We start from the raw sequence: 20,156 nt of genomic DNA, 5'->3' as shown, positions 1-20,156 counted from the left end.
CAACAAATTGGCCGCGGGCCGCAAGCTTTCCGGCGATCTGGAATCTTGTGATTTGTGATCTCGATTGAAATCGCCCCTGCCCACCTCTCCTTGGAATGCCTTGCGTTTAAGACTGTGTTAATTTCCATTCTAAGTTGCCTTTTGTTTACTCGAATTACTTTCATAATTTTATTATCATGGCATTCCGCAGCATTGCAGCTCCGTGTCGGTTATGGAACAACGTTGCTACCCCGGCCTTCCGTTCAGCCACCCGAAGCTTCGTGGGCTATAGCAGAGACCAGCGATGCGGTCTCGCGACAGCAGTACCACCAGTCACGCAGGATGCTACTGGTGCCAAGGGACCAACTGCGATGGTGTTTATGAACATGGGTGGACCATCCACAACCGACCAGGTGGAGGACTTTTTGAGCAGGCTGTTTGTATGTTTCCCGTGGCCCTCTAGTGGCTCTAAAGGCATTGTATCTGTTCTGACTATGATCCTTTCTTATCTTCTCAGTCTGACGGCGATTTGATTCCCCTGGGACGTCTGCAATCATATATTGGACCTCTTCTTGCCCGCCGACGAACCCCCAAGATCCAGAAGCAGTACGCAGATATCGGCGGAGGCTCGCCAATTCGCAAATGGTCGGAATATCAGTGTGCGGAGATGTGTAAGCTATTGGATAAGATCTCTCCAGAGACCGCGCCACACAAGCCCTACGTCGCCTTTCGCTACGCCGCTCCGTTGACGGAGGAGATGTACAACCAATTGTTCGAGGATGGATTCGGTAATGGCAAGGGAGGTCGTGCGGTCGCTTTCACGCAATATCCACAGTACTCGTGCTCCACCACTGGCAGTTCACTGAACGAGCTGTGGAAGTGGCAGAATCGCCTGGAAGGAAAGCGTGCTAATGGAGACGTGGATGCCACTGGCGCGATCAACTGGAGTGTCATCGACCGATGGCCCACTCACCCTGGCCTGGTTGAGGCGTTTGCGCAAAACATCGAGGCCCAGCTGATGACTTACCCGGAGGATAAGCGGGACAAGGTGGTGCTACTCTTCTCTGCGCACAGCTTGCCCATGAGTGTTGTTAACCGAGGTAAGTTTTGTTTCATGCGAGGAGCAGAGCTTTTTTAATCGTATCTTTTTCTATCTATTTAGGTGATCCTTATCCCTCCGAAGTTGCCGCGACTGTTCACGCTGTAATGCAGCGACTCAAGTTCAGCAACCCCTACCGCCTGTGCTGGCAGTCCCAAGTGGGCCCCTCTGCCTGGCTTGGCGCACAGACCTCTGACACAGTGATGAACTATGTTAAGCGCGGGCAATCCGATTTGATTCTTGTGCCCATCGCTTTCACCAGTGACCACATTGAGACCTTGTACGAGTTAGATCTGGAGGTTATGGAGGAAGCCAACAGCCCTGGCGTTAAGCGCGCAGAGAGTTTGAATGGTAACCAGACCTTCATCCAAGGTCTTGCAGATATTGCACATGAACATTTACAGAAGAACGAGCCTTGCTCTGCCCAGATGACCCTGCGTTGCCAGGGCTGTCGCAGTGAGCGATGCCTCGAGCAGAAGAAATTCTTCGCCGGGAAGGAGCTCTCGTCTCTTGTTGTGTGAGGTTTGCACTTCTCTTATCATCTATTTTGGTTTTCTGGCTTATCTTATACACGCGGGCTTTTGTGTATGTAAATATAGTGCTGGGCGGGTGGGGTTGAGGAGTTAATTCGGCCACGTTTCAGGATCTTGTATAAATTAAAATTGTGGAATTTGGGATGTTAATGGAGACAGTTCCTCGGGATTTGACGTAGACTTCATAATTACGAGATCAGGTATCTACAAAAATAGTCGGAGTTAAAAGGCAAATGACCGAAGCGTTCGGATATTATGCAGTGTCGAGTGCCTCGGATGTGGATCCATCCACCGATTGCTATCGGGCGCATTTCCAAGCTTGATTGATAAGACAAAAACGCTGACGCATGAAACCCAATTATCCCCTCATTCCCTGTTTAGTCCCAAATTTGGAACCATTGCACGTCTATCGCCTCGATTTTCCTTTCAGTAGCATGCGATAGATTCTCACCCCGCATCCTCCAAGGGATTCATCACCAAAATGGAGAACGAGGAGCTCTTCGCAGGCGAATCCGCTCTGGATGTGCAACAGGCCACCGAGAGTCTGGTTCAAGAGACACGTTGTACTGCAGATGGCACGGTCTTAAACGTGCACCATGAGCCGCTGCTAGCCAGCAATGAAGGGGATGATGAGTGGCCAGAGGAAGTACCGCAGCTTCGCGACACAGACCCAGACACACGACCGCGATGGAGGAGACCAAGTGTAAGCGAACTCAATGCCAGCGATACAGGATAAAATGTATCATTTGATCCTCTTTAATCTAACAGTTTGTCTTGATACCAGATATACTGGTTACTCCCATTTACATTGGTCTTCACCATTGGATTTGGCGGCTTGGCTGTCCCCAAGGTTACTCTAATGAGGGATCTAGTATGCCGCAATTATCTCTATGAAAGGAGTCTCAAAGATCCTCATTTCACATACCTCCCCGTGATTATATCCGGAGATAATCCTCAGTGTAGGATACCCGATGTTCAATCCAAGGTTGCCCAGCTGCAGCTATACATCAACCTCATTTCTGGTCTCGTCGCAGCCCTGGTCAGTCCCCGGCTCGGCCGCTTATCGGATGCCTACGGCCGGACCAAGTTGATTGCTCTGTGCGGGACATGCTCTGCGATCAGTGAATCAATCACCTGTTTTCTGGGAACATGGCCCGAAGCTCTCTCCGTTAACCTGTTCCTGCTCGGAGCGCTGGTGGACGGACTGGGTGGATCTATCACCGGTGCCCAGGTGGTGCTTCACTCTTACGCAACCGATTGCACACCTCCCAACCGACGGAGTGTGGCATTTGGTTTATTTCATGGTGCGCTGTTTTTGGGTGTGGCAGCTGGGCCGAGCGGTGCAGCATATATCATCAGTAAGACAGGAAGCTCGTTGCCCGTGTTCTACACGGGCTTTTTATTGCATGCCTTCTTTTCCTTGTGTGTTATTTTAGTGGTTCCTGAGTCCTTATCCAAGGAACTTCAACTGGTGGCTCGTGCTAAGCACCGTTTCAAGGCGACAGACGATGAGCCCAAATGGTACTCCTGGAAGGCTCTCAACCCATTGAACCTCGTTACCCCTCTGAAAATTCTTTGGCCTGCCGTTGGGCGACCGAGTGTTCTTTTCCCCAACCGGAAAGGTGCTAGCCCAGCTCTGCGCCGCAATATCCTCATGCTGGCCATGATGGATGTGGCTTTATTCGGCGTCGCCATGGGCACGGTACAGGTCATCATTATTTACGCCGAGTATATGTTCGACTGGGGGAATGTGGAAATGAGTCTGTTCGTTGCGATAGTCAATGGTCTGCGCACCATCAACCTATTTGTATTCTTACCTCTCATCTCCTGGCTTTTCCGCACGCCGACCCCTGACGATGGCATGATTCGCGGGTCCGATATGCTCGACGTCATAATCATTCGCATATCTGTTCTCTTCGATATTATTGGGTATATTTGCTTTACTCTATCGAAGACAGGCACTGCCTGGCTTGCTTCAGGTATTATCACTTGTCTTGGTGGAATGGGACCCCCGACAATCCAGTCTGCGCTCACTAAGCATGTGCCGCATGACCGCGTTGGACAGTTGCTTGGCGCAACAGGCCTTTTGCATGCTCTGGCTCGGGTGGTTGCACCTACGGTTTTCAATTTGATCTATAGTTTGACTGTTAGGTCACATCCTCAAACAGTTTTTATGCTTCTTGCATCTGTCTTTGGAGCTGCCAGTTTCTTGAGCTTCTTTATTCGACCACATGGTACGTTGCTTCTCGTGATCTATCAGGAAACGCGCTGACTCTGCTGTTATAGTGACCCTTGACGATGAGCCTGCATTTGACATAGCGGTCGAGGCTAACGAAGATGGAGAAGACGAGGAGGATCAATTGCTTTTACGATAAGCAGATAGAATCTGCCCTGAAGGTACAATTTTCTGCAAGTCACAATCAATAGAAGTTTTGAAGAGCTCAGTTAATGTAGAATTTGTCACGAAAATTTGCCTTTTATGAGTGTTCAACAATCGTAAGATCGAAGTAGCATCAGCCGATCGAATCCGATCAATAAAGTCCGGCGGGCGACACGGCACAATCGCGCAGCTTTTTCGAGTTTCCGAAAAAAGTCGCCCGAGTTTACCCTTTGACCCTCCCCAACATCAATTGCCTTCTGGCACAACTCAAGCTTCACTTTGACCACGGTGTCCCGAGTAGAGGATTTCTGAACAGTTACCTCCTGTTCATCCTCTATCGCTGGAGCCATTGATGAACCGCTGGTAAATCCAGCGCGCACTGGGCGGCGCACACCATGTTCCCCAAAGCCGCCAATTCGACGCCGGCCGTCCCTTCACGCAATGCCCTCCGCGTCCTCCGCCAATTGGCCTTCGCTGGCTCCGTGGGAACCTTCTGTACCGTTGGCGCCATTACCTACGATGTCCACCGACGGATTCGCGTGGCTGAGCAGATCATTGAGAATAAGCGTACAATCCGGACATCGGCACCAAATTATGATGCCACGGCTTCTGCCAGACGCCTTGCACTCATGATGGACGCGGCAGAAGCTGGTGAGTTTCTGGGCTTAGATTCTTTGAAGCACAAGCCGTCATCTGGCAGCGGGAGCGAGGGGTCTCCGGTTGACATTGACCAGAGCACCCTTGAACAAAATATTGACAACAACCTGCCTCCCCCTATGACTCGGCCGACTCGGTATCTTCGGCCTACATTGGCAATCCGCCCGACCTCGCTCAAGGCCCTCGCAACAGAATTCCAAGATCCGACAAGTAGCCACCAAAACCAAGTTGCATTGGCTAGAGAGCTTGAAGAGGACGAAGCTCGACGGGTAAAGGGTCGGCCTACACTGGAAGAATCAATAAGGGATAGATTGGTGGAACGACGGGCGGTGGATGCTGCCAATCTGTTTCTCAAGGGGACATCCTCAAATGAAGTAATCTCATGGAACAGGCGAGCGCTTGGCTATGAGATCTACACAGCGAATTGTTTGCAAGGCAATGTGTTTATTGCTCGGTCTATTTTTAATCGCATCGAAAAGGTGTCAATTGTGGACACAAATCTGTGGGCTACCATGATACATATGCTTGCAAAGGCAGGTCATGTCGAATCTGCGGCGGTGGTATATGATAAGTATCGTTTCAAGTTCACTATTCCGGTCTATTTGCTGGAAGTCACTCTTCGGTGTCTTATTGAATCCAACCGGCTGAGTGCTGCTAAGTGGCTCTTCTACTCAAGTATCAAATATGACGAGAGTGGTGGCCTTTGCGGAGCATATCTTGATGGCCTCTGGAGAAAGACTCACAACGTTGAATTGATCAGCAAGGAATTTCGAAAGATTTTGGGCAGTCTTACCGAACTCGAACGAAATCCAACCGAAAAGGTCTTTAATGCGCTGGTCAAAGCATTTGTTGATGCGGGTCAATATGAGGATGCGGAAGCCATCATTCGTGACATGGAAACAAAGCACGGCGCCAAACCCGGCTGCCGTACTCTCGGTCTTTTGTTGTATGGCAAAGCCTTACAATGTGATTGGATCGGTGTCCTCCGCGGAATGCGTGAGATGCATGAACTTGGATTCACAAAGCAGAAACAGAACTTTTGCCAGGTCTTTGACCGGCTCTGGCTAGAGTTTTGGCCCTCTCACTCTGGGTCTGAAATTTGGAGTTTTCTTGAAAACTGCATCATCGAGTTCAACCTTAAGCCTGATAAGGTTCTTCACCGACACTGCATTGAAGGATTAGTAGAACGATGTGAGCCCGAGATTCTGACAAAGTTCACTCTCATGGCTGACGAGCGCCAATGGAATACTGGAATCGACCACGATGCAACCATGAGAATCTTAGAAGCACGTCGGCTGGCTATGCAAAATACGCCAGTAGGTTTCTGGAAAATGCTCCAGTCGGCGAAGAAACAATATGGAATGGTCTCCATGTCTCGGCGTATCATGGGCGTTGGCGCTGAATACTATAACATCGAAAAGGACAAATTGACCCCAATCGGTGATCAAGCCAAGCGATCGGAATCTCATATTGTCAAGACTCTTTCCAAGAGCTCCGTCAATTTATATGTTCCGATGCACAAGCGAATGGAGCATTATATCCATGTTGGCAAATTCCTCGAGGTACAAGACCTCTTTCAGCAAGGTGTCGAGAGAGGCTTCACCCCCAAGCCGCTTCACATCCAGCTTGTCGCCATTGCGACTCTTCTCCACGGAGGCAAGAGCGGTCTTGAAGATGCCCAAAACATAATCAAGAAGCACTGGACGGAATTCACCAAACAGCCATCACACCGATATACCGAGCGCACGCCGCGTTTCGCCCCAATTTTTTTCCAGCAGGTGATGCAGCTGGACCGCCGTATGGTCAGCGAAAGCACATTGATCAAACTGGCTCTCTTCGAATTTTACGAAATTTGTGCCCAAAATGAGAGATTAACTGTCAAGCATCACTGCTCAGCGGCTGTTGCTCGTCGCATGATCTCGCTCCGCCGTCCCCTCGTCGCTGTGAACCTCCTCGAGGCCATCTACATGTCCAAATGGCGCAAAACTTACGGCTTCGATCAAGTCCAGCTCAAGATGTTTATTCGTGCCTTCACATATGTCAACAATCCCCGCGGCGTGTGGTGGTGCATAATGACACTTCTTGCTCGCGGAGAATCAATCCGTCGCGACTTTGTCGTTGAAGTTGAACGTCTGATGTCTGTGTGGGAATCGAGATTTTCTCCGTCTGTCGTGGAGACACTGCGAGGGCTTGTTGCCGTTCTGAAACAGAAGCATGACGGAAGCCAGTACTGGATGGATTTCACTACAGATCCCGAGCTGAAGAAGCAGTCGCGGGCTCGGCTTTGCAACCCACCGGGTAAAAGCCAGGAGCTGCCCATGTCTACGACGATCGAAGAGACAATCAAGGCATTTGACGAAGAGATGGAATTTGACTATGTCATTGACCGAAAGAAGTTCACCAAGAGAGAGTTGGATTATTGGTGGAGCGAGCGTATGGTGGTGCAATCCAATCGCCGACAACCAGAGCATCCCGAATATCCTGTACAACCTCAAACAGTGTCGGTATCGCTGTAAATATTCTTTTTGTATTATAATATCATCAACACTGTACATTCAATCCAAAGATGATTGGAACACCTGCATTGACATGCCTCTGGTTCTACTACGTAGTACTTCCTGGTTCTCTGCAGCAAACTCTCACTACAGAATTGGCATGCTCCCAATGAAAGTCGGAATCTTAAGAAGAATTAAGATCACTTGAAGAAGAATAACAAAAGAGTTTCATAAAAAGAAATACCAACAGAAGGAAATAAATCTTCGTGCCAAGCTCCTCCACCCATATGCGCGGATTGATGCGTTAGTTAACTTATGACCCATGATGAGTCATGGTGTATCATGGAGAAAGTGGATCATGAACATGAACTCTCTCATTATAGTTTGCAGATCATGCGAGTTTAAAAATCAACTATTCCCCCTCAGTGGAAAACATACATGCCATCAACATTCTCCAGCCAAAATGGGCGACTCCAATCATGCCATCGTGTTTGGCGCATCCGGCCTCATTGGTTGGGCTCTGGTAAACCAACTTTTGAGTGCCTACCCTGATGCCGGCACTTTTTCCAAAGTCACCGCGATAACAAACCGCCCGATTACCCTCTCTGAATCTCATTGGCCTACATCGGCCCCAGACAGACCAGACCTGCAACTCGTGTCAGGCATCGACCTTCGTCACGGCGATGGCGCTACATTGGCAGAGACTCTTAAACACGCAGTCCGAGAAGTTGAAAGTGTAACCCATATCTATTACCTTGGTAACGTCGTTCTCCATCCTAGTATATGAAGACTCAAAAACTTACTATCGCAGTTTTCACCGCGGTTAAGGACGAAAGTGAGGAATTCGCCACCAATCTGCGAATGTTCAAGAATGTCATCGATGCCCACGGCTTGATAAGTCCCAACTTGCAATTCGTGGTGGTCCCTGGCGGAACGCGGGTGAGTGATCACCACTAACCGTTTTGGTTTTTACATACTAAAAGGAACAGGGATACGGTATATACAGTCCCGGGGGCACATTCACTCCTCCCTTGACCGAGGGTATGGTGAACAGGCTTCCGATCGAAGCCGCAAAGACAATTGTTTACCCAGCATACCGCAAGCTTCTCAATGAAAAGAGCAAGGGAAAGCAATGGACATGGTGCGAAGTCTGTCCAGACGCAATTGTCAGTATTTTTTTAATGCTTCTGAGAGCACAGCTAACATCAATTAAGGTTGGTTTCACTCCCAATGGTTCCCAGTTCAGCTTAGCACTACATTGGGCTCAGTACCTATCACTATGGGCTTACAACCATGGGATTGGACCTGAAACACCAGGGTCCAGCACAAGTGCCGTGCAGGTACCATTCCCTGGTAGTGTGGCCGGCGCCAACTCGCTGTTCACTCCAGTATCAAGCAGCACACTTGCCCGGTTCATGATATATGCTTCACTGCATCCTGAGATATGTGGTGAGGGTCACTTGTTTAATATCGCTGATAACGAGAATCCTTGCAAGTATGGTGAGCTGTGGCCCCAACTAGCAAGTTGGTTCGGCCTGGTGGGTGTGGGACCCGTCGAGGACTCACAAGCCATTGGTGATACTTTGAAGGCAGGCGAGCTACCCAAAACCACTGAATTCTTGACGCCTGGAGAGTATATCACCGAGCATCAGGATAAGTTTGCAGCGCTTGGGCGGGTGAATGCTGTTAGTGGAGGCGTTAGTGCTGGAAGGCGGCAGCTTGATAGTGTGGGCTACTGGTTGACTTTTGACCGGCAACTCAGTTTGGAGAAAATTAGGGGTACAGGATTTGAAGGGGACAGAGATCATGTTCAGGGATGGCTGGAAACTTTTGAGATGTTTAGGAAGGCAGGATTGATACTATGAGTTTAGGGATTCGCATTGCTGATAGACCTTGACCCTAAAAATTGACACACAATTGACCGGTGGCAAATCCAATATGCAGTCACGCTTTACGTATATAAGTTGATGCATCGGTGCATGTAATTGATATCACCAGTCTTTAAAGACCTTTGCTTGACTACCTGGGATTGGGCCAATTAGAAATTTCTCATGGGCAACCTCGAGATATTCAGCATACTTTTTTGAATTTTTAGCATTCAAGCACTCGCATATACTTGCTGGCCTGTGCATAGTCATCTCGCGGCTTTTGCATAGATCAGACTGTATAATCTGAATGTAATGATGTTTCAAAGTCTTATGAGTACGCTACCAGAAGACGGCCACTATTGATGATCTAATAGTAAATGGCGCGCATGGAAATTCCCCCACCTTTGAATTGAGTTTTCATAATCAGATTGACATATTAAAGCGCTCGGAGCTCTATCACGCATCATGCAGAGTGTTATGCAGCCAATACTTCAATTATTCCCTCGCGTTGGCGGAAAGTAACTCTATATTGGTGCCCTACAGATCAGGCCACCACTTAGTCTTTTCATGCGCTGTCAAACATGCCGATGCGGGCGGAATCGCAAAGGCAACCAGCAGATATAGTTCAAGCCCAGTTGTTTATGCGTGTATGGTAACTATGCCAAATGACGGTTTAGGGCATGTGCAGAATGGGAACCCTGGGTTGTAATAGCATCTAGAGCCTAGGGGATCAGTCCATGTGGCGTAACTCTTCGTTGAATCATGGACAAAAGAACCAATTTCTTGAAAATAGAATCATGCGAAATAGAATCATGCGATTTCGAATGAAGAAAATAGACATTGCGCAATGATCTTGGTTGCGAGACAGAGGAAGTCAAGGAGACTCAGATCTACTTCGTATAGTTTATCACCAAAGGCGGAGAGCTCCTTTCACATGTCAGGCCATGCCCCCTTTCCCAACTTTTTCTATGAATCAGCCCATACACTCTCGCCCCTCAACCAATCTATTTTTTCCTTTTAAACCCCTTCAATAATGCCCCTGCGGCCACGGCCGCCATTCCTCTCATAGACTTTCGCCTTCCACCATGATCTCCGAACTCAACGGCCATGCCGTACAATCTCAGGCTGCCCGCCGCCGCCTCGAACACCACGAGGCCGACGTTGTGATCGTCGGTGCCGGCATTTTGGGCTGTGCCCTCGCAGTCGCGCTAGGCAGACAAGGGCGAAGCGTGGTCTTATTGGAGGCATCCATGAAAGAACCCGATCGCATTGTCGGCGAACTGCTCCAACCCGGTGGCGTGCAGGCACTGGAAAAGCTGGGCCTGCTGGAGTGTCTGGACGACATTGACGCGATTCCTGTGAAGGGATATCACATTGCATACTATGGAGAGCCGGTCCGCCTCAACTACCCTAGGGAGACTTCCTCCGAGCCCGAGCCTCGGGGGCGCACTTTCCACCATGGCCGCTTCGTCATGAAACTGCGCCAGGCTGCGCTGGCTTGTCCGAACGTAACGGTGGTCGAGACGAAGGCGACAGGACTGGTGACCTCGACGCAGTCGCCGCAGGTCCTCGGTGTCGAGTGTGTGACGAAGGATTTGAAGGATTGCTACTTTGGCCAGCAAACCGTGATCGCCGATGGGTACGACTCGAAATTCCGCAAGGGCCACCACCAACATGCCCCGAAGCGCCGATCCAAGTTTTATGGCCTGGAAATGATCGACGCTCCCCTCCCCTCCCCCTGCTATGGCCATGTCCTTCTCAGCGAGAGCCCGCCGGTCCTCATATACCAGATCGGCACCCACGAGACCCGAATTTTGATCGATATCCCGGATAACTTTCCCCCCGCGTCGGTGAAAAATGGAGGTGTGAAGGGCTACATGCGAAACACAATTCTGCCTTCCCTTCCGAAGGAGGTGCAGCCCTCATTTTTGGCTGCATTGGAGAAGGACAAGTTACGATCTATGCCGAACTCGTTCCTGCCTGCCTCCACGAACAAAACACCCGGCTTGATAATTCTAGGCGATGCGCTCAACATGCGACACCCCCTGACAGGTGGTGGAATGACTGTGGCATTGAACGACGTGTGCTTCATCCGTGACCTGCTTAGTCCCGAAGTTGTGCCAAGTTTCGAAGACACAGAGCTTGTCCTGAAACAGCTTTCTCGTTTCCACTGGCTGAGGAAGAAGTCCTCGACCGTCATCAATATTCTTGCGCAAGCTCTGTACATGTTGTTTGCTGCCGATGACGTGAACCTCCGGGCTCTACAGCGTGGCTGCTTCCGCTATTTCCAGATCGGACCTGTGGACCAGCCTGTGTTGATGCTCGCAGGTCTGCTCAAGCAACCCCTCGTCCTCGTCGCCCACTTCTTCACTGTCGCTTTCCTCTCCATCTGGGTCCTATTCCGCGAAACTCCAGTAACCCAACTATTCCTGTTCCCCTTCAAATCCATAATGGTCTTCTGGACAGCCTGCATCGTGATCGTCCCATACATCCTCGCCGAGCTCTGTTCCTGACCCTGCATCTGCATAAATGGGAATAGATGCCTTACCCCTCCCCATATCATACCTTTATGAACATATTGTTTTTATTGCCTTTTTCAACTGATTTCTCGGCGGCGGGCATACTGTCTTAATATCAGTTTCACTTCTCGGAGCCTATACAACCCCTTATGTGATTAATTGCACATCTTCTGTTATCTTTCCGCTTTTTCGGCCATGTGAAAAGAAAAAGATATTACACGAGATCTCTCGCAGTCCTGGGACTGCTCTATCACTGATGTACTATATTCTATCCCATCATTTCTCGTCTGGATGACGCAATGCTACTATATTTCTAAGATGATAATTGAATCCTCATCTACATTCCGGGAAAGGAAAGTGGTGTGACCTTGAGTAGATAAGGAATATCTGTACCTCGGGACCTAGCATGTGCTCTATAATCCTTGTTTATACGTATCAGCCCTGGAGTACACTTATGTCCTGTTATTTGAATCTTGTATTTTGAATGTACACTAAATTTGCTTGAATACCCCTTGGACAGACAGAACAATTGACCGGTGCTGCTTTCTGCTGTTCAGGTGATATATTAGGTAAAGGAGGACTTGTATCATGATTTTGATGCCTCAAAGCAGCATATGCAACCCCAGGCACATGCAGGTGACGGGACCGGCGATATCGATGGCGCCATATAAGGCGACCAAATAGGTATATGACAAGCAACAAATCCCCATTCAAGGAAGACTCTCCTTTTTCCCCTTTCACCCACTAAGCTTCGAGTCTTACAATAAAGTGGGCACACAACACCCATAAATACTACATGAATATGGATCTTCAACTCCATCCTATCTATCAAGCAACGAGGAATATCCCTTTTCGAATGTTTTTGTTATTTATTCATTGACAACGTTATTCTCTTTTATACAAAGCCGAAAGGATGGCACCCTAATAACCCCAGTCACAGGCAAGGTGAAGTGGAAGATGTGGTAGTTGAAGGAAAAGAACAAGAAAACAAGACCGGGTCTAGCCTTTCAACACAAAAGAACTCCAAACAACTTCGCAATGAGAAACGGATCGTGCAGTGCATCGTTTTTGCTAGAAGATTGATGATATAGAAATGGACAACATACCAGGAAACAAGCACAAAAACAGGCCAATGGTTTCCCCAGAGGCAATGACAATGATAGGTAATGACATGCCATGAATGATAATGATAATATGATGCAATTCGCATATGCGTCCCCAAGCCCCTGCCGTTCGAACCGCCTTGACACCGGAAAATGGATGAAATGAAAATTGGACGAAAAGGAAAACATTCGGTCAGGATGGAAGACATTTAAAGATAAGTTTCGGGCGATCGAGCTCTGGGCAGATTGACTGCCTCAAGAGGATGGGGTTCGTTTCTGGGTTTTCTTTTTCTTTGGCGTAATGATGGCGTTTTAATAATAACAGAGGAAGAGAACTGAAGGATCTTCCCAGGTGGATATGCTTTGATGGAAAATACAGTCAAGATTTTGTCTGCTGCGTCTCCCACTGATTGATACTTGTTCAGATCGTGCGCTTTTAATTTGATTTTGTCGAAAAATGACTCAACATCCGATGTCATCTTAAAGGGGAGCCACCTCAGGGAGAGAGCCAAACTGCGATGCTCAGCCACCTTTTCGCAAAGATTCATCTACAGGAATCGGGTCGGGGCCATTGTGGACACCGTTCCGAGTCTCAGCAGATGATTTGGGGGTCCTGCGGTGCTTTTTCTTGGTCGTCTGCCATCCGTGGCTGTTCTCGGTTGTACCGTTCGTGGTGGCTCCGCCTGCTTTCTTAGGTGGGTGATCACCATGCCTGTCCTTGGAGTCGTTCGGCGCATTGGACGAGTGATTATGTGACGCATCGTGTCGTCCCTTGGACTTGGGCTTATGGGCATGGCCATGATGATGGTTATGATTGTGATTCACACCATTAGCCTTTTCAGAAGCCTCCCCACCATTTGGTCGCCGCTTGGACGGTTGCCGCCGTGGCTCATTTGAATGTGACCCATTGGAGGCTTTGTCGTTGGATGATCCTGAGTTCTTGGGCTGAGGCGGCTGATGTGTTTCTTTGCCTGACTGGTGCGCTGTATTCGATTTATTAATAGAGGTCTTGCTTGAAGCGTGCGTCTGAGCAAGCTTTTCCGCGTTCGACAGGTGGTAATTTTGCAATCGACTAGCAAGAAGCTCAGGCTGACCATTCATCTTATCCGACTGTGATTCACCGTTGCCGTTTGTCATCTGTTGTACCTCAAACTGCGACGGGCGAATGAAATTGGATGGTGGCTCCAACTCGAAAGGGCCCGGATCTCGAAAGTCCTGAGACAGTGAATCAGAAAAGCTGGCGGGCGTATTGATATTATGATCATCCGATGTGGAGGTATAGTGAGTCACGGCAGTATACGGGTCTATCAAATCATTTGTGTATGACGACGCACGCGGTTCACTGGGTGGCACCGAACCATCTACAATCAGAGGACCACGGTCGGCGGGTGCCAGACGAGAAGCCGATCGTGGCGGTGGCTGGGAAACCGAAGACCTCGATGTCATCGTAGGAGTTTGGTCCGACCGTGCCGAGATATCAGACGAAAAGTCGCTGGATTTATATTCTGGTTGCTGAACGGGCAGGTAAGCCGTGTAGCCATTTGGCAGCGTCAACCCCATAGATGTAGTCAAAGGTGGCAACATTGAGTTCTGTTGATAGACCTGCAATTGTTGAGGGGAGACCAGATATCCCATGAGATCTTGTGGCCGGTTTTCATCTACCGAGCCAGAGCGAGACTCGTTACTGGGGAGGCTGTTTGGCGCCATCGTATTTTCATCGCTACTGCCTTCTCCGCCTTCTGATGACTCTGGAGCTGGGCGCTGCGTGGAGCCTAAGGAAGTGTCCAAGAGCTGTGGAATCGTATAAAGAGGTGGGAAGGTCTGCGAAGACGGTGAATCTTGCGGTCGAGCAGGTTGCGACTGCGCCCGAAGAGATCCAGATCCCTTAGCTGAAGCGCTTACAGCAGATGATCTTCGGGGGCTTCGGCGAAGATCAGGAACGGCGGCAGTCGTAGAAGGCGATGAAGGATTCGTAGAGCTTCCCTGTGTGCCAGAAGCACTGACTGAAGCATAGGTTGGGGCGAAGAAGGGTTGATGTGGCCGATGTGAGGGAGTAAGCGGCGGATGATTCACCGTTCCAGATCTTGACCTTGAGTCCTCATCCGCAGAGAATTCAGGTTGCTGAGGTACGGCGAATGGGAATAATGACTGGCGGAGGAACACCGGTGGAGGGCGCCCAGTGATCAGTGCCTGGTTGTGTAGCTGCATCCTCAATTCCTGCTCTTGTGCCTGCAAAAGCTGGATCTGCTGATAAAGCTCATTGTGCAACAGGTACTGGGCCTGCTGCTGGGCCTGTAAAGACAGGTCATTTGCATTCGTCGTACTCGGCTGCCTGAAGGTACTATTGCCCTTGTTCCCCGTGTTGGAGGTCCGACGACCACCAATTCCTCCTCGGTAGCCCTGATGGGGGAACCGGCCACCTCCACGTCCACCTCGTTGACCCCCACGGGTGGGTGCAGCGATGATCGGTCTTGGTTGAGGCGGAGGTCGTTCCCAAGTCCGCTCTTCTTCTTTGGGAAACTCGTACTGCTCGCAGCATCCATCCAAATCGCCCTTTGCAGCGAACTTGAACGCCCTCCTTAGTTCCAAATGCAGACCCCGAAATGACGTGTCATCAGCCGTATTGCCCAAGTTCCGAGAAATACTGAATGGTTCTTCCACGCAGAGGCGATTGTTCATAAGCAAGTGCCAGCCCTTACCCTCTTTTGAGATCAAAGTACCTTCCCGCACGGAGATGACGTTCTGCTCATAGTTGATCATATGCCCATAATACCGGAAGAACTCAAAGAACAACTCTCCCACTGATTGCTTGTTCTTTCGCCCAAACCCGTTCAATGCCTTCAAATCATCATCAAATGAACAAACTAAACCATCGGACGTTACTTTCTTCTTGTGAGGGCGTGCTTGAAGACTAGGCAAAATCGGCGGGTTCCTGGTCTGCAGAAAGTTGATAATCAGGCAGATCCAGGTGTATGAGCTTAATGTGCCTCCCAGGGCGGCGTCGTTGAGGGTTCGACGTTTTGTCCAGTGCTTGACACTCATCGCCAATGGCCGAACCCGTTCATCAACATCAACATACGTCCGAATCATGCGAGTGTTTTCCAAAGCCAGGGTATTATTGACGTTCATGTCGCATGCCAACTTTAGCTCCGGATCCCAGATTTTCACAATCGGCACTTTCGCATGCGAAACACAGACAACTCGTTGCATTCCATCTGTTCCATCCGGTCAGTTCAGTCCAAGTCGCAACTCCGCGGTTCACGATGCCTCTCCCCAAGGGCGATCTTACGCTTCGCCAAAACCTCCGCTAATAAACACACATGTTCCAGTTCCTTAAAGTTGGTTGTGATGCAAATGTCAACTGTTCCGAGTCAGCCTGGCTGTCCAGCTCTCCCTTCTGAGGCGCAGCGGTTTCCATCCCAGGTGGTTAACGTACCATCCGAGTCACTTGAGCACAACTTATTCCCCGACGAACCAAACACATTGGCCTTGATCTCATGCCCGGGCCACTGGTCGTTGAACAACTTCTCCAATTTCCGTACCAGCTGCCGCTTTCGATCGTCACTCTCGGCGGACGGTAATAATCGATCGTACAGGTCCATTATGTCTGTCGTCATTTTCTGCTCCTCCTCCGGCTCTAACTTCTCTTTCAAGCCCTCCTTCTCCTCCGGCAATATATCCGTTCCAAGATTATATGGTATTCGTCTTCGGAAGAAAGACATTGCCGTTTCATATTTACAAGCCCCGAGCGGTTTCCGAGGAAGATGGGTCGACTCGGAGTGGGTCGATCGAGGTGAGGTGCTTCCGCGGACGGGGGACGGCGACCGGGAGTGGAAAGAGAGGTTGCGCGCATGTTGGTAAGGGGTTGAGGGGAGGGAGTTCGATTGCTGGGAGTTTAATGCAGGACGTTCTCGAGGGTCAGGCGCATCGGTCTGCGGACTCCATGCTGCCATGGTGGAAGGCTGATCCGATGCTATCGGTGCGATGTCACCAGGCTGGTGGGAACACTTGGTATTCCCATCGATATGAGAGACCATATAGCAATTTTCAACACCAGGTTGGTTGTTTGGGATGGGGGAGGTTTTTTTCTCTGACTCGGCGAGCGACTCGGCTGAGATTTAGATTTCCACACCCACCACACTCAGGACAGCCCCTCCGGGTTCCACTCAATGAAGTCCAATGAAAACGATCCACAATTCGTCTCAAAGACGCTTTCGCTGTCACGGGTGTGAAAATCGCGTTGCGTTCCTGTTAGGCGGAATTTGGAGTGCAAGTGGTTTTGCCTTTTGAGGTGGTGCGGGACAAGAGGTTTCAATGGTCCTCAAACAATGGTTCACAAATTGTGGATTGGCGAGCACGGCTGGTTTCCCTTAGGACCGGACGAACGAAAGAGATCACAAGTAATACAACAAGAAATGAAGGAAATTGCTTCAACCAGGAGCAGGGGGTCAGAAAAAAAAAACAAATAATACAGACGGTGAGGTCACTTCTTGGAGTGAGGTCCTCGGGTTGGCGGCGGAGGTCTCTATAGACGATATTAATAGGGGAGAACGTGGGCGGGTAGGGAGACGACGTACAAGTGGTGGGATTCGAAGGAACCAACCGGGGTTCCGATTGAATGGAAGAAAAGGGGAGAGACCAGGCGCGCGTTGCGTTATGAGAGATGTGAAGATGATCAAGAGGTCAGCCCCTGTCGGCGGTAAAGACGTGCCGACCGCACTTCCACTTGGAAGTCAACTTTACTCCACCAATTCTAATATAGGAAAAGCCCTTGATGTTTCAGCTTCAAATTGATTCAAAGTTGGGAAGTGCCCAAGTTCCAGTGATTGAGCTCTTCTTTACTCCTGAGCTAAACCTTTCTGTTCCCTGCCAACCCCTCTCCTATTTCCAATTTGGGCGCACTATTTAGATGCTCTACGCGATGACCATGAAAGCCACTAACGCCTTTATTTCTCAAAGTCACTTTTTCCCCTATTGGACAGATGGTTCAGCATCATTGAACTCACATCCCCCTTTCAGGCAAGTCTGGTGCAGTGTGAGCTCTGACATGCAGGTACGGCAACGGAGATATTGATATCAAGTGCCTTCCCCCTTATTGATCGGCTGCTGGCCCCGCGATTTTGCGCGTCCCAGCACGTGCGGGAAACACTATAACCTAATCCAGGTGCTTTTGGTCTGAGATTCATTTTCGTTGATCTCTAGCTGGTGCCTTCCAAGGTTCTCTCCCCAACTCGTATATTCAATTCGAGCTACATGTATCGCTTATTCAGACACCCTTTGTTTTTGCACGGACCTCTCTACTATTGGACCATCAGATCCGGATGAAAGAACCTTGTGGACTGTCCACCTCCCCTAACCCTGGGCAGGCTTCAGCCAGCCCTTTAGTTCGTCATCTTGCAGATGTCACTTGGCAGACACTCTTTGTTTCTTTTTACACGGAATCTGTGCTAGAACCATGGATGTGATCTGGGCTTCCACCGAGTTGAACTTTGAGCGTGTGATTTGAGTCCGTGTGCCAGAGGGAGCGAAACAGAATAAGACCATGATTCTATCAACTGGTGTTCCGCCAAGTGCCAGATTAGCTCCAATCCGATCCAGTTTACGTATGACGAACGGGCCTGATCAGGATCGAGACCTTCAAGGTAACGCGAAGCATGACAGTACATCGGGAGCGATTACTATGGTGATACACGGAGGGTTTGAACGACAAGTTAACATTCCTGATTCTTATGCTTTTTAAACCTTGACAGTTCCCGGGGAGAGCACACCTAGGCATAGCTTAAGCAGAGACTCGGAAGGTTTAAAGTTTCTGGGGAAATTTGACATGGTTCTTTCAAATCCTTAATTATCTTCAGGTTGATCGGATCATACATACGAAAATACAAACATTCGGCATTTTGAGTGGACCTGGTATACAATAGTTTCATTCCATGTCGATTCACTCCGAGTCCAGCCCCACCTTGAGACATAAATGTCTATAACATGCAGTTGTCTGGGAATTAATCCGGGCCGTCCAACCCGGGACTACATAAGAGGGGCACATCGTACAGAAACAGGCCTGCAATCCGAGGAGGGGCCGGTGGACCTTGCGGAAGAATATAAAATGCTGGTGGCCGGGCCCCACTTCACCCTCCTGAATTGACCGAGAGGATGCGTTGGTGCATTGGCACGGGCCAACGACGGTGTTCCAGGCAGGAATACGACTAGTGTAGCTACCGGTCTCCGTGGGGTGCTCTGCTTTTCTCTCTTTTGCGGTTGGCTTACTACAGAGACTCGTTATTGGACTTTGGGAATGTACTTCGTGTGTACATACAGGCATTGTGCCCCTCTCCTTTAGGGATGAGGGGCTCTGCGGGTTTGTGGATTCCCATACTTCTGGAATTCATGGGAGATCCTAGGTCTTGCTGCATGGAGGGTCGGCCATACCCTGGGTCGAGGGCATTCCGAAGGCTGCGCTGTTTCCATCTGAGAAATCTCGTGTCCACTCGCAGCTGGCAGCGTCAGAGTCACGGGAATACTTGGCGGGCTGCAGGCGAGTGCAGTGTACATTAGAACATCGTCATCACTGCACATTCCTCTTGGATCCTTGTCAACCGAGTCATCCACACATTGACCATGTAGGAAAGCGGATCTATATAGGATCGAGATAGACCGGGAATGAAAACAAGGATCATACGTTATAAATGACTTGGTGGGGACACACCGATAGAAAGTACCAATGACTTCCGATGTATACGCGGGGAAGAACTCCCACGGTATTTACCTTGGGGAAAGTCAAAGTATCATTTTAGTCTCCAACATATGCAAGAGAAGACTGTTCTATGCAAGCGAAAGTTCAAGTTGGAAAAGATACAGAGTTAAGTAGCAACGCTTAGACACGCCCCGTGCAATCTCCGGTGACCCCATGTAGTGTACCCAAGTTCCCCAATCGCGAACAAGACTGTGCCGGGAATTGCCGCGCAACTTGTCTCTGTGAAGTACATTCTGAATAATTGCATGTGTGAGAAAGTAAATCAATTATTGAGGGGCAAATGTAGAGCGAAGAGTTGTACAAGTCTATGTGTTCCCCTCTTTTTCTTTTTTTTTTTTTTTCTCAGTAATCAAAATCCCATCAAACTCCGGTTAATCCACCCCCAAAATAGGCTGGACCCTCATCTCCTTTTCCGATTTTCTTCGTCTCTTCCCCTCTTCTCTCTGGTCTATCCTAAATCTTTCCCCTCCACGAGGCCTGTTTTCCCGTAAGTTGCTTTTTTCGTGTTGGTTGCTGTTCCCCCTACTCGTGAAAAAAAACTCCCTCCGGGCCCCGATTCCACCGACACCGGACCCACGGCCATTTTCTTTTCTCCCAGTTTCGAAGAACTGGTATCCGGGGAGAATTGTTAAGGATCCATTCATTATATTTGCAGATACATGACAAATTTATACCATACTTTGCTTGTCACTGGAAAATAAAACTTACCTTTTTGGGGGATCTAACAGATCGCCTCTACCGGACGGATCATCTGCTTCGCCGCTTCCACCCC

The 20,156-nt window shown here is 49.4% G+C and overlaps 6 protein-coding genes across 6 annotated transcripts; 5 read left to right on the top strand and 1 right to left on the bottom strand.

Moving 5' to 3' along the window:
- Positions 1–176: 176 nt before the first annotated feature.
- On the top strand, positions 177–1,599 carry N7484_003116 (ferrochelatase HEM15; the record flags this gene model as incomplete). Its single annotated transcript, XM_057113536.1, has 3 exons — positions 177–419; positions 497–1,079; positions 1,142–1,599. 3 exons carry the CDS (start codon positions 177–179, stop codon positions 1,597–1,599), a joined length of 1,284 nt encoding a protein of 427 aa, XP_056973676.1.
- A 493-nt stretch (positions 1,600–2,092) lies between these two features.
- On the top strand, positions 2,093–3,986 carry N7484_003115 (putative tetracycline-efflux transporter; the record flags this gene model as incomplete). Its single annotated transcript, XM_057113535.1, has 3 exons — positions 2,093–2,314; positions 2,396–3,845; positions 3,898–3,986. 3 exons carry the CDS (start codon positions 2,093–2,095, stop codon positions 3,984–3,986), a joined length of 1,761 nt encoding a protein of 586 aa, XP_056973675.1.
- A 400-nt stretch (positions 3,987–4,386) lies between these two features.
- On the top strand, positions 4,387–7,164 carry N7484_003114 (pentatricopeptide repeat protein; the record flags this gene model as incomplete). Its single annotated transcript, XM_057113534.1, has 1 exon — positions 4,387–7,164. One exon carries the CDS (start codon positions 4,387–4,389, stop codon positions 7,162–7,164), a length of 2,778 nt encoding a protein of 925 aa, XP_056973674.1.
- Positions 7,165–7,606: 442 nt separating this feature from the next.
- On the top strand, positions 7,607–9,008 carry N7484_003113 (SDR family oxidoreductase; the record flags this gene model as incomplete). The annotated part of the gene is made up of 4 exons (XM_057113533.1): positions 7,607–7,901; positions 7,955–8,082; positions 8,133–8,309; positions 8,358–9,008. 4 exons carry the CDS (start codon positions 7,607–7,609, stop codon positions 9,006–9,008), a joined length of 1,251 nt encoding a protein of 416 aa, XP_056973673.1.
- Positions 9,009–10,096: 1,088 nt separating this feature from the next.
- erg1 (squalene monooxygenase erg1) lies at positions 10,097–11,524 on the top strand (the record flags this gene model as incomplete). The annotated part of the gene is made up of 1 exon (XM_057113532.1): positions 10,097–11,524. The coding sequence occupies one exon, from the start codon at positions 10,097–10,099 to the stop codon at positions 11,522–11,524; it is 1,428 nt and encodes a 475-aa protein (XP_056973672.1).
- A 1,631-nt stretch (positions 11,525–13,155) lies between these two features.
- On the bottom strand, positions 13,156–16,670 carry N7484_003111 (uncharacterized protein; the record flags this gene model as incomplete). Its single annotated transcript, XM_057113531.1, has 3 exons — positions 13,156–15,848; positions 15,923–15,994; positions 16,070–16,670. The coding sequence occupies 3 exons, from the start codon at positions 16,668–16,670 to the stop codon at positions 13,156–13,158; spliced, it is 3,366 nt and encodes a 1,121-aa protein (XP_056973671.1).
- Positions 16,671–20,156: the final 3,486 nt, after the last annotated feature.

The sequence above is a fragment of the Penicillium longicatenatum genome, assembly GCF_028827895.1.
Source record: "Penicillium longicatenatum strain IBT 33135 chromosome Unknown contig_2_segment0_segment0, whole genome shotgun sequence".
Lineage (NCBI taxonomy): Eukaryota > Fungi > Ascomycota > Eurotiomycetes > Eurotiales > Aspergillaceae > Penicillium > Penicillium longicatenatum.
Note: the sequence above shows the minus strand (reverse complement) of the source record. Positions and strands in the feature narration are given on the sequence as shown.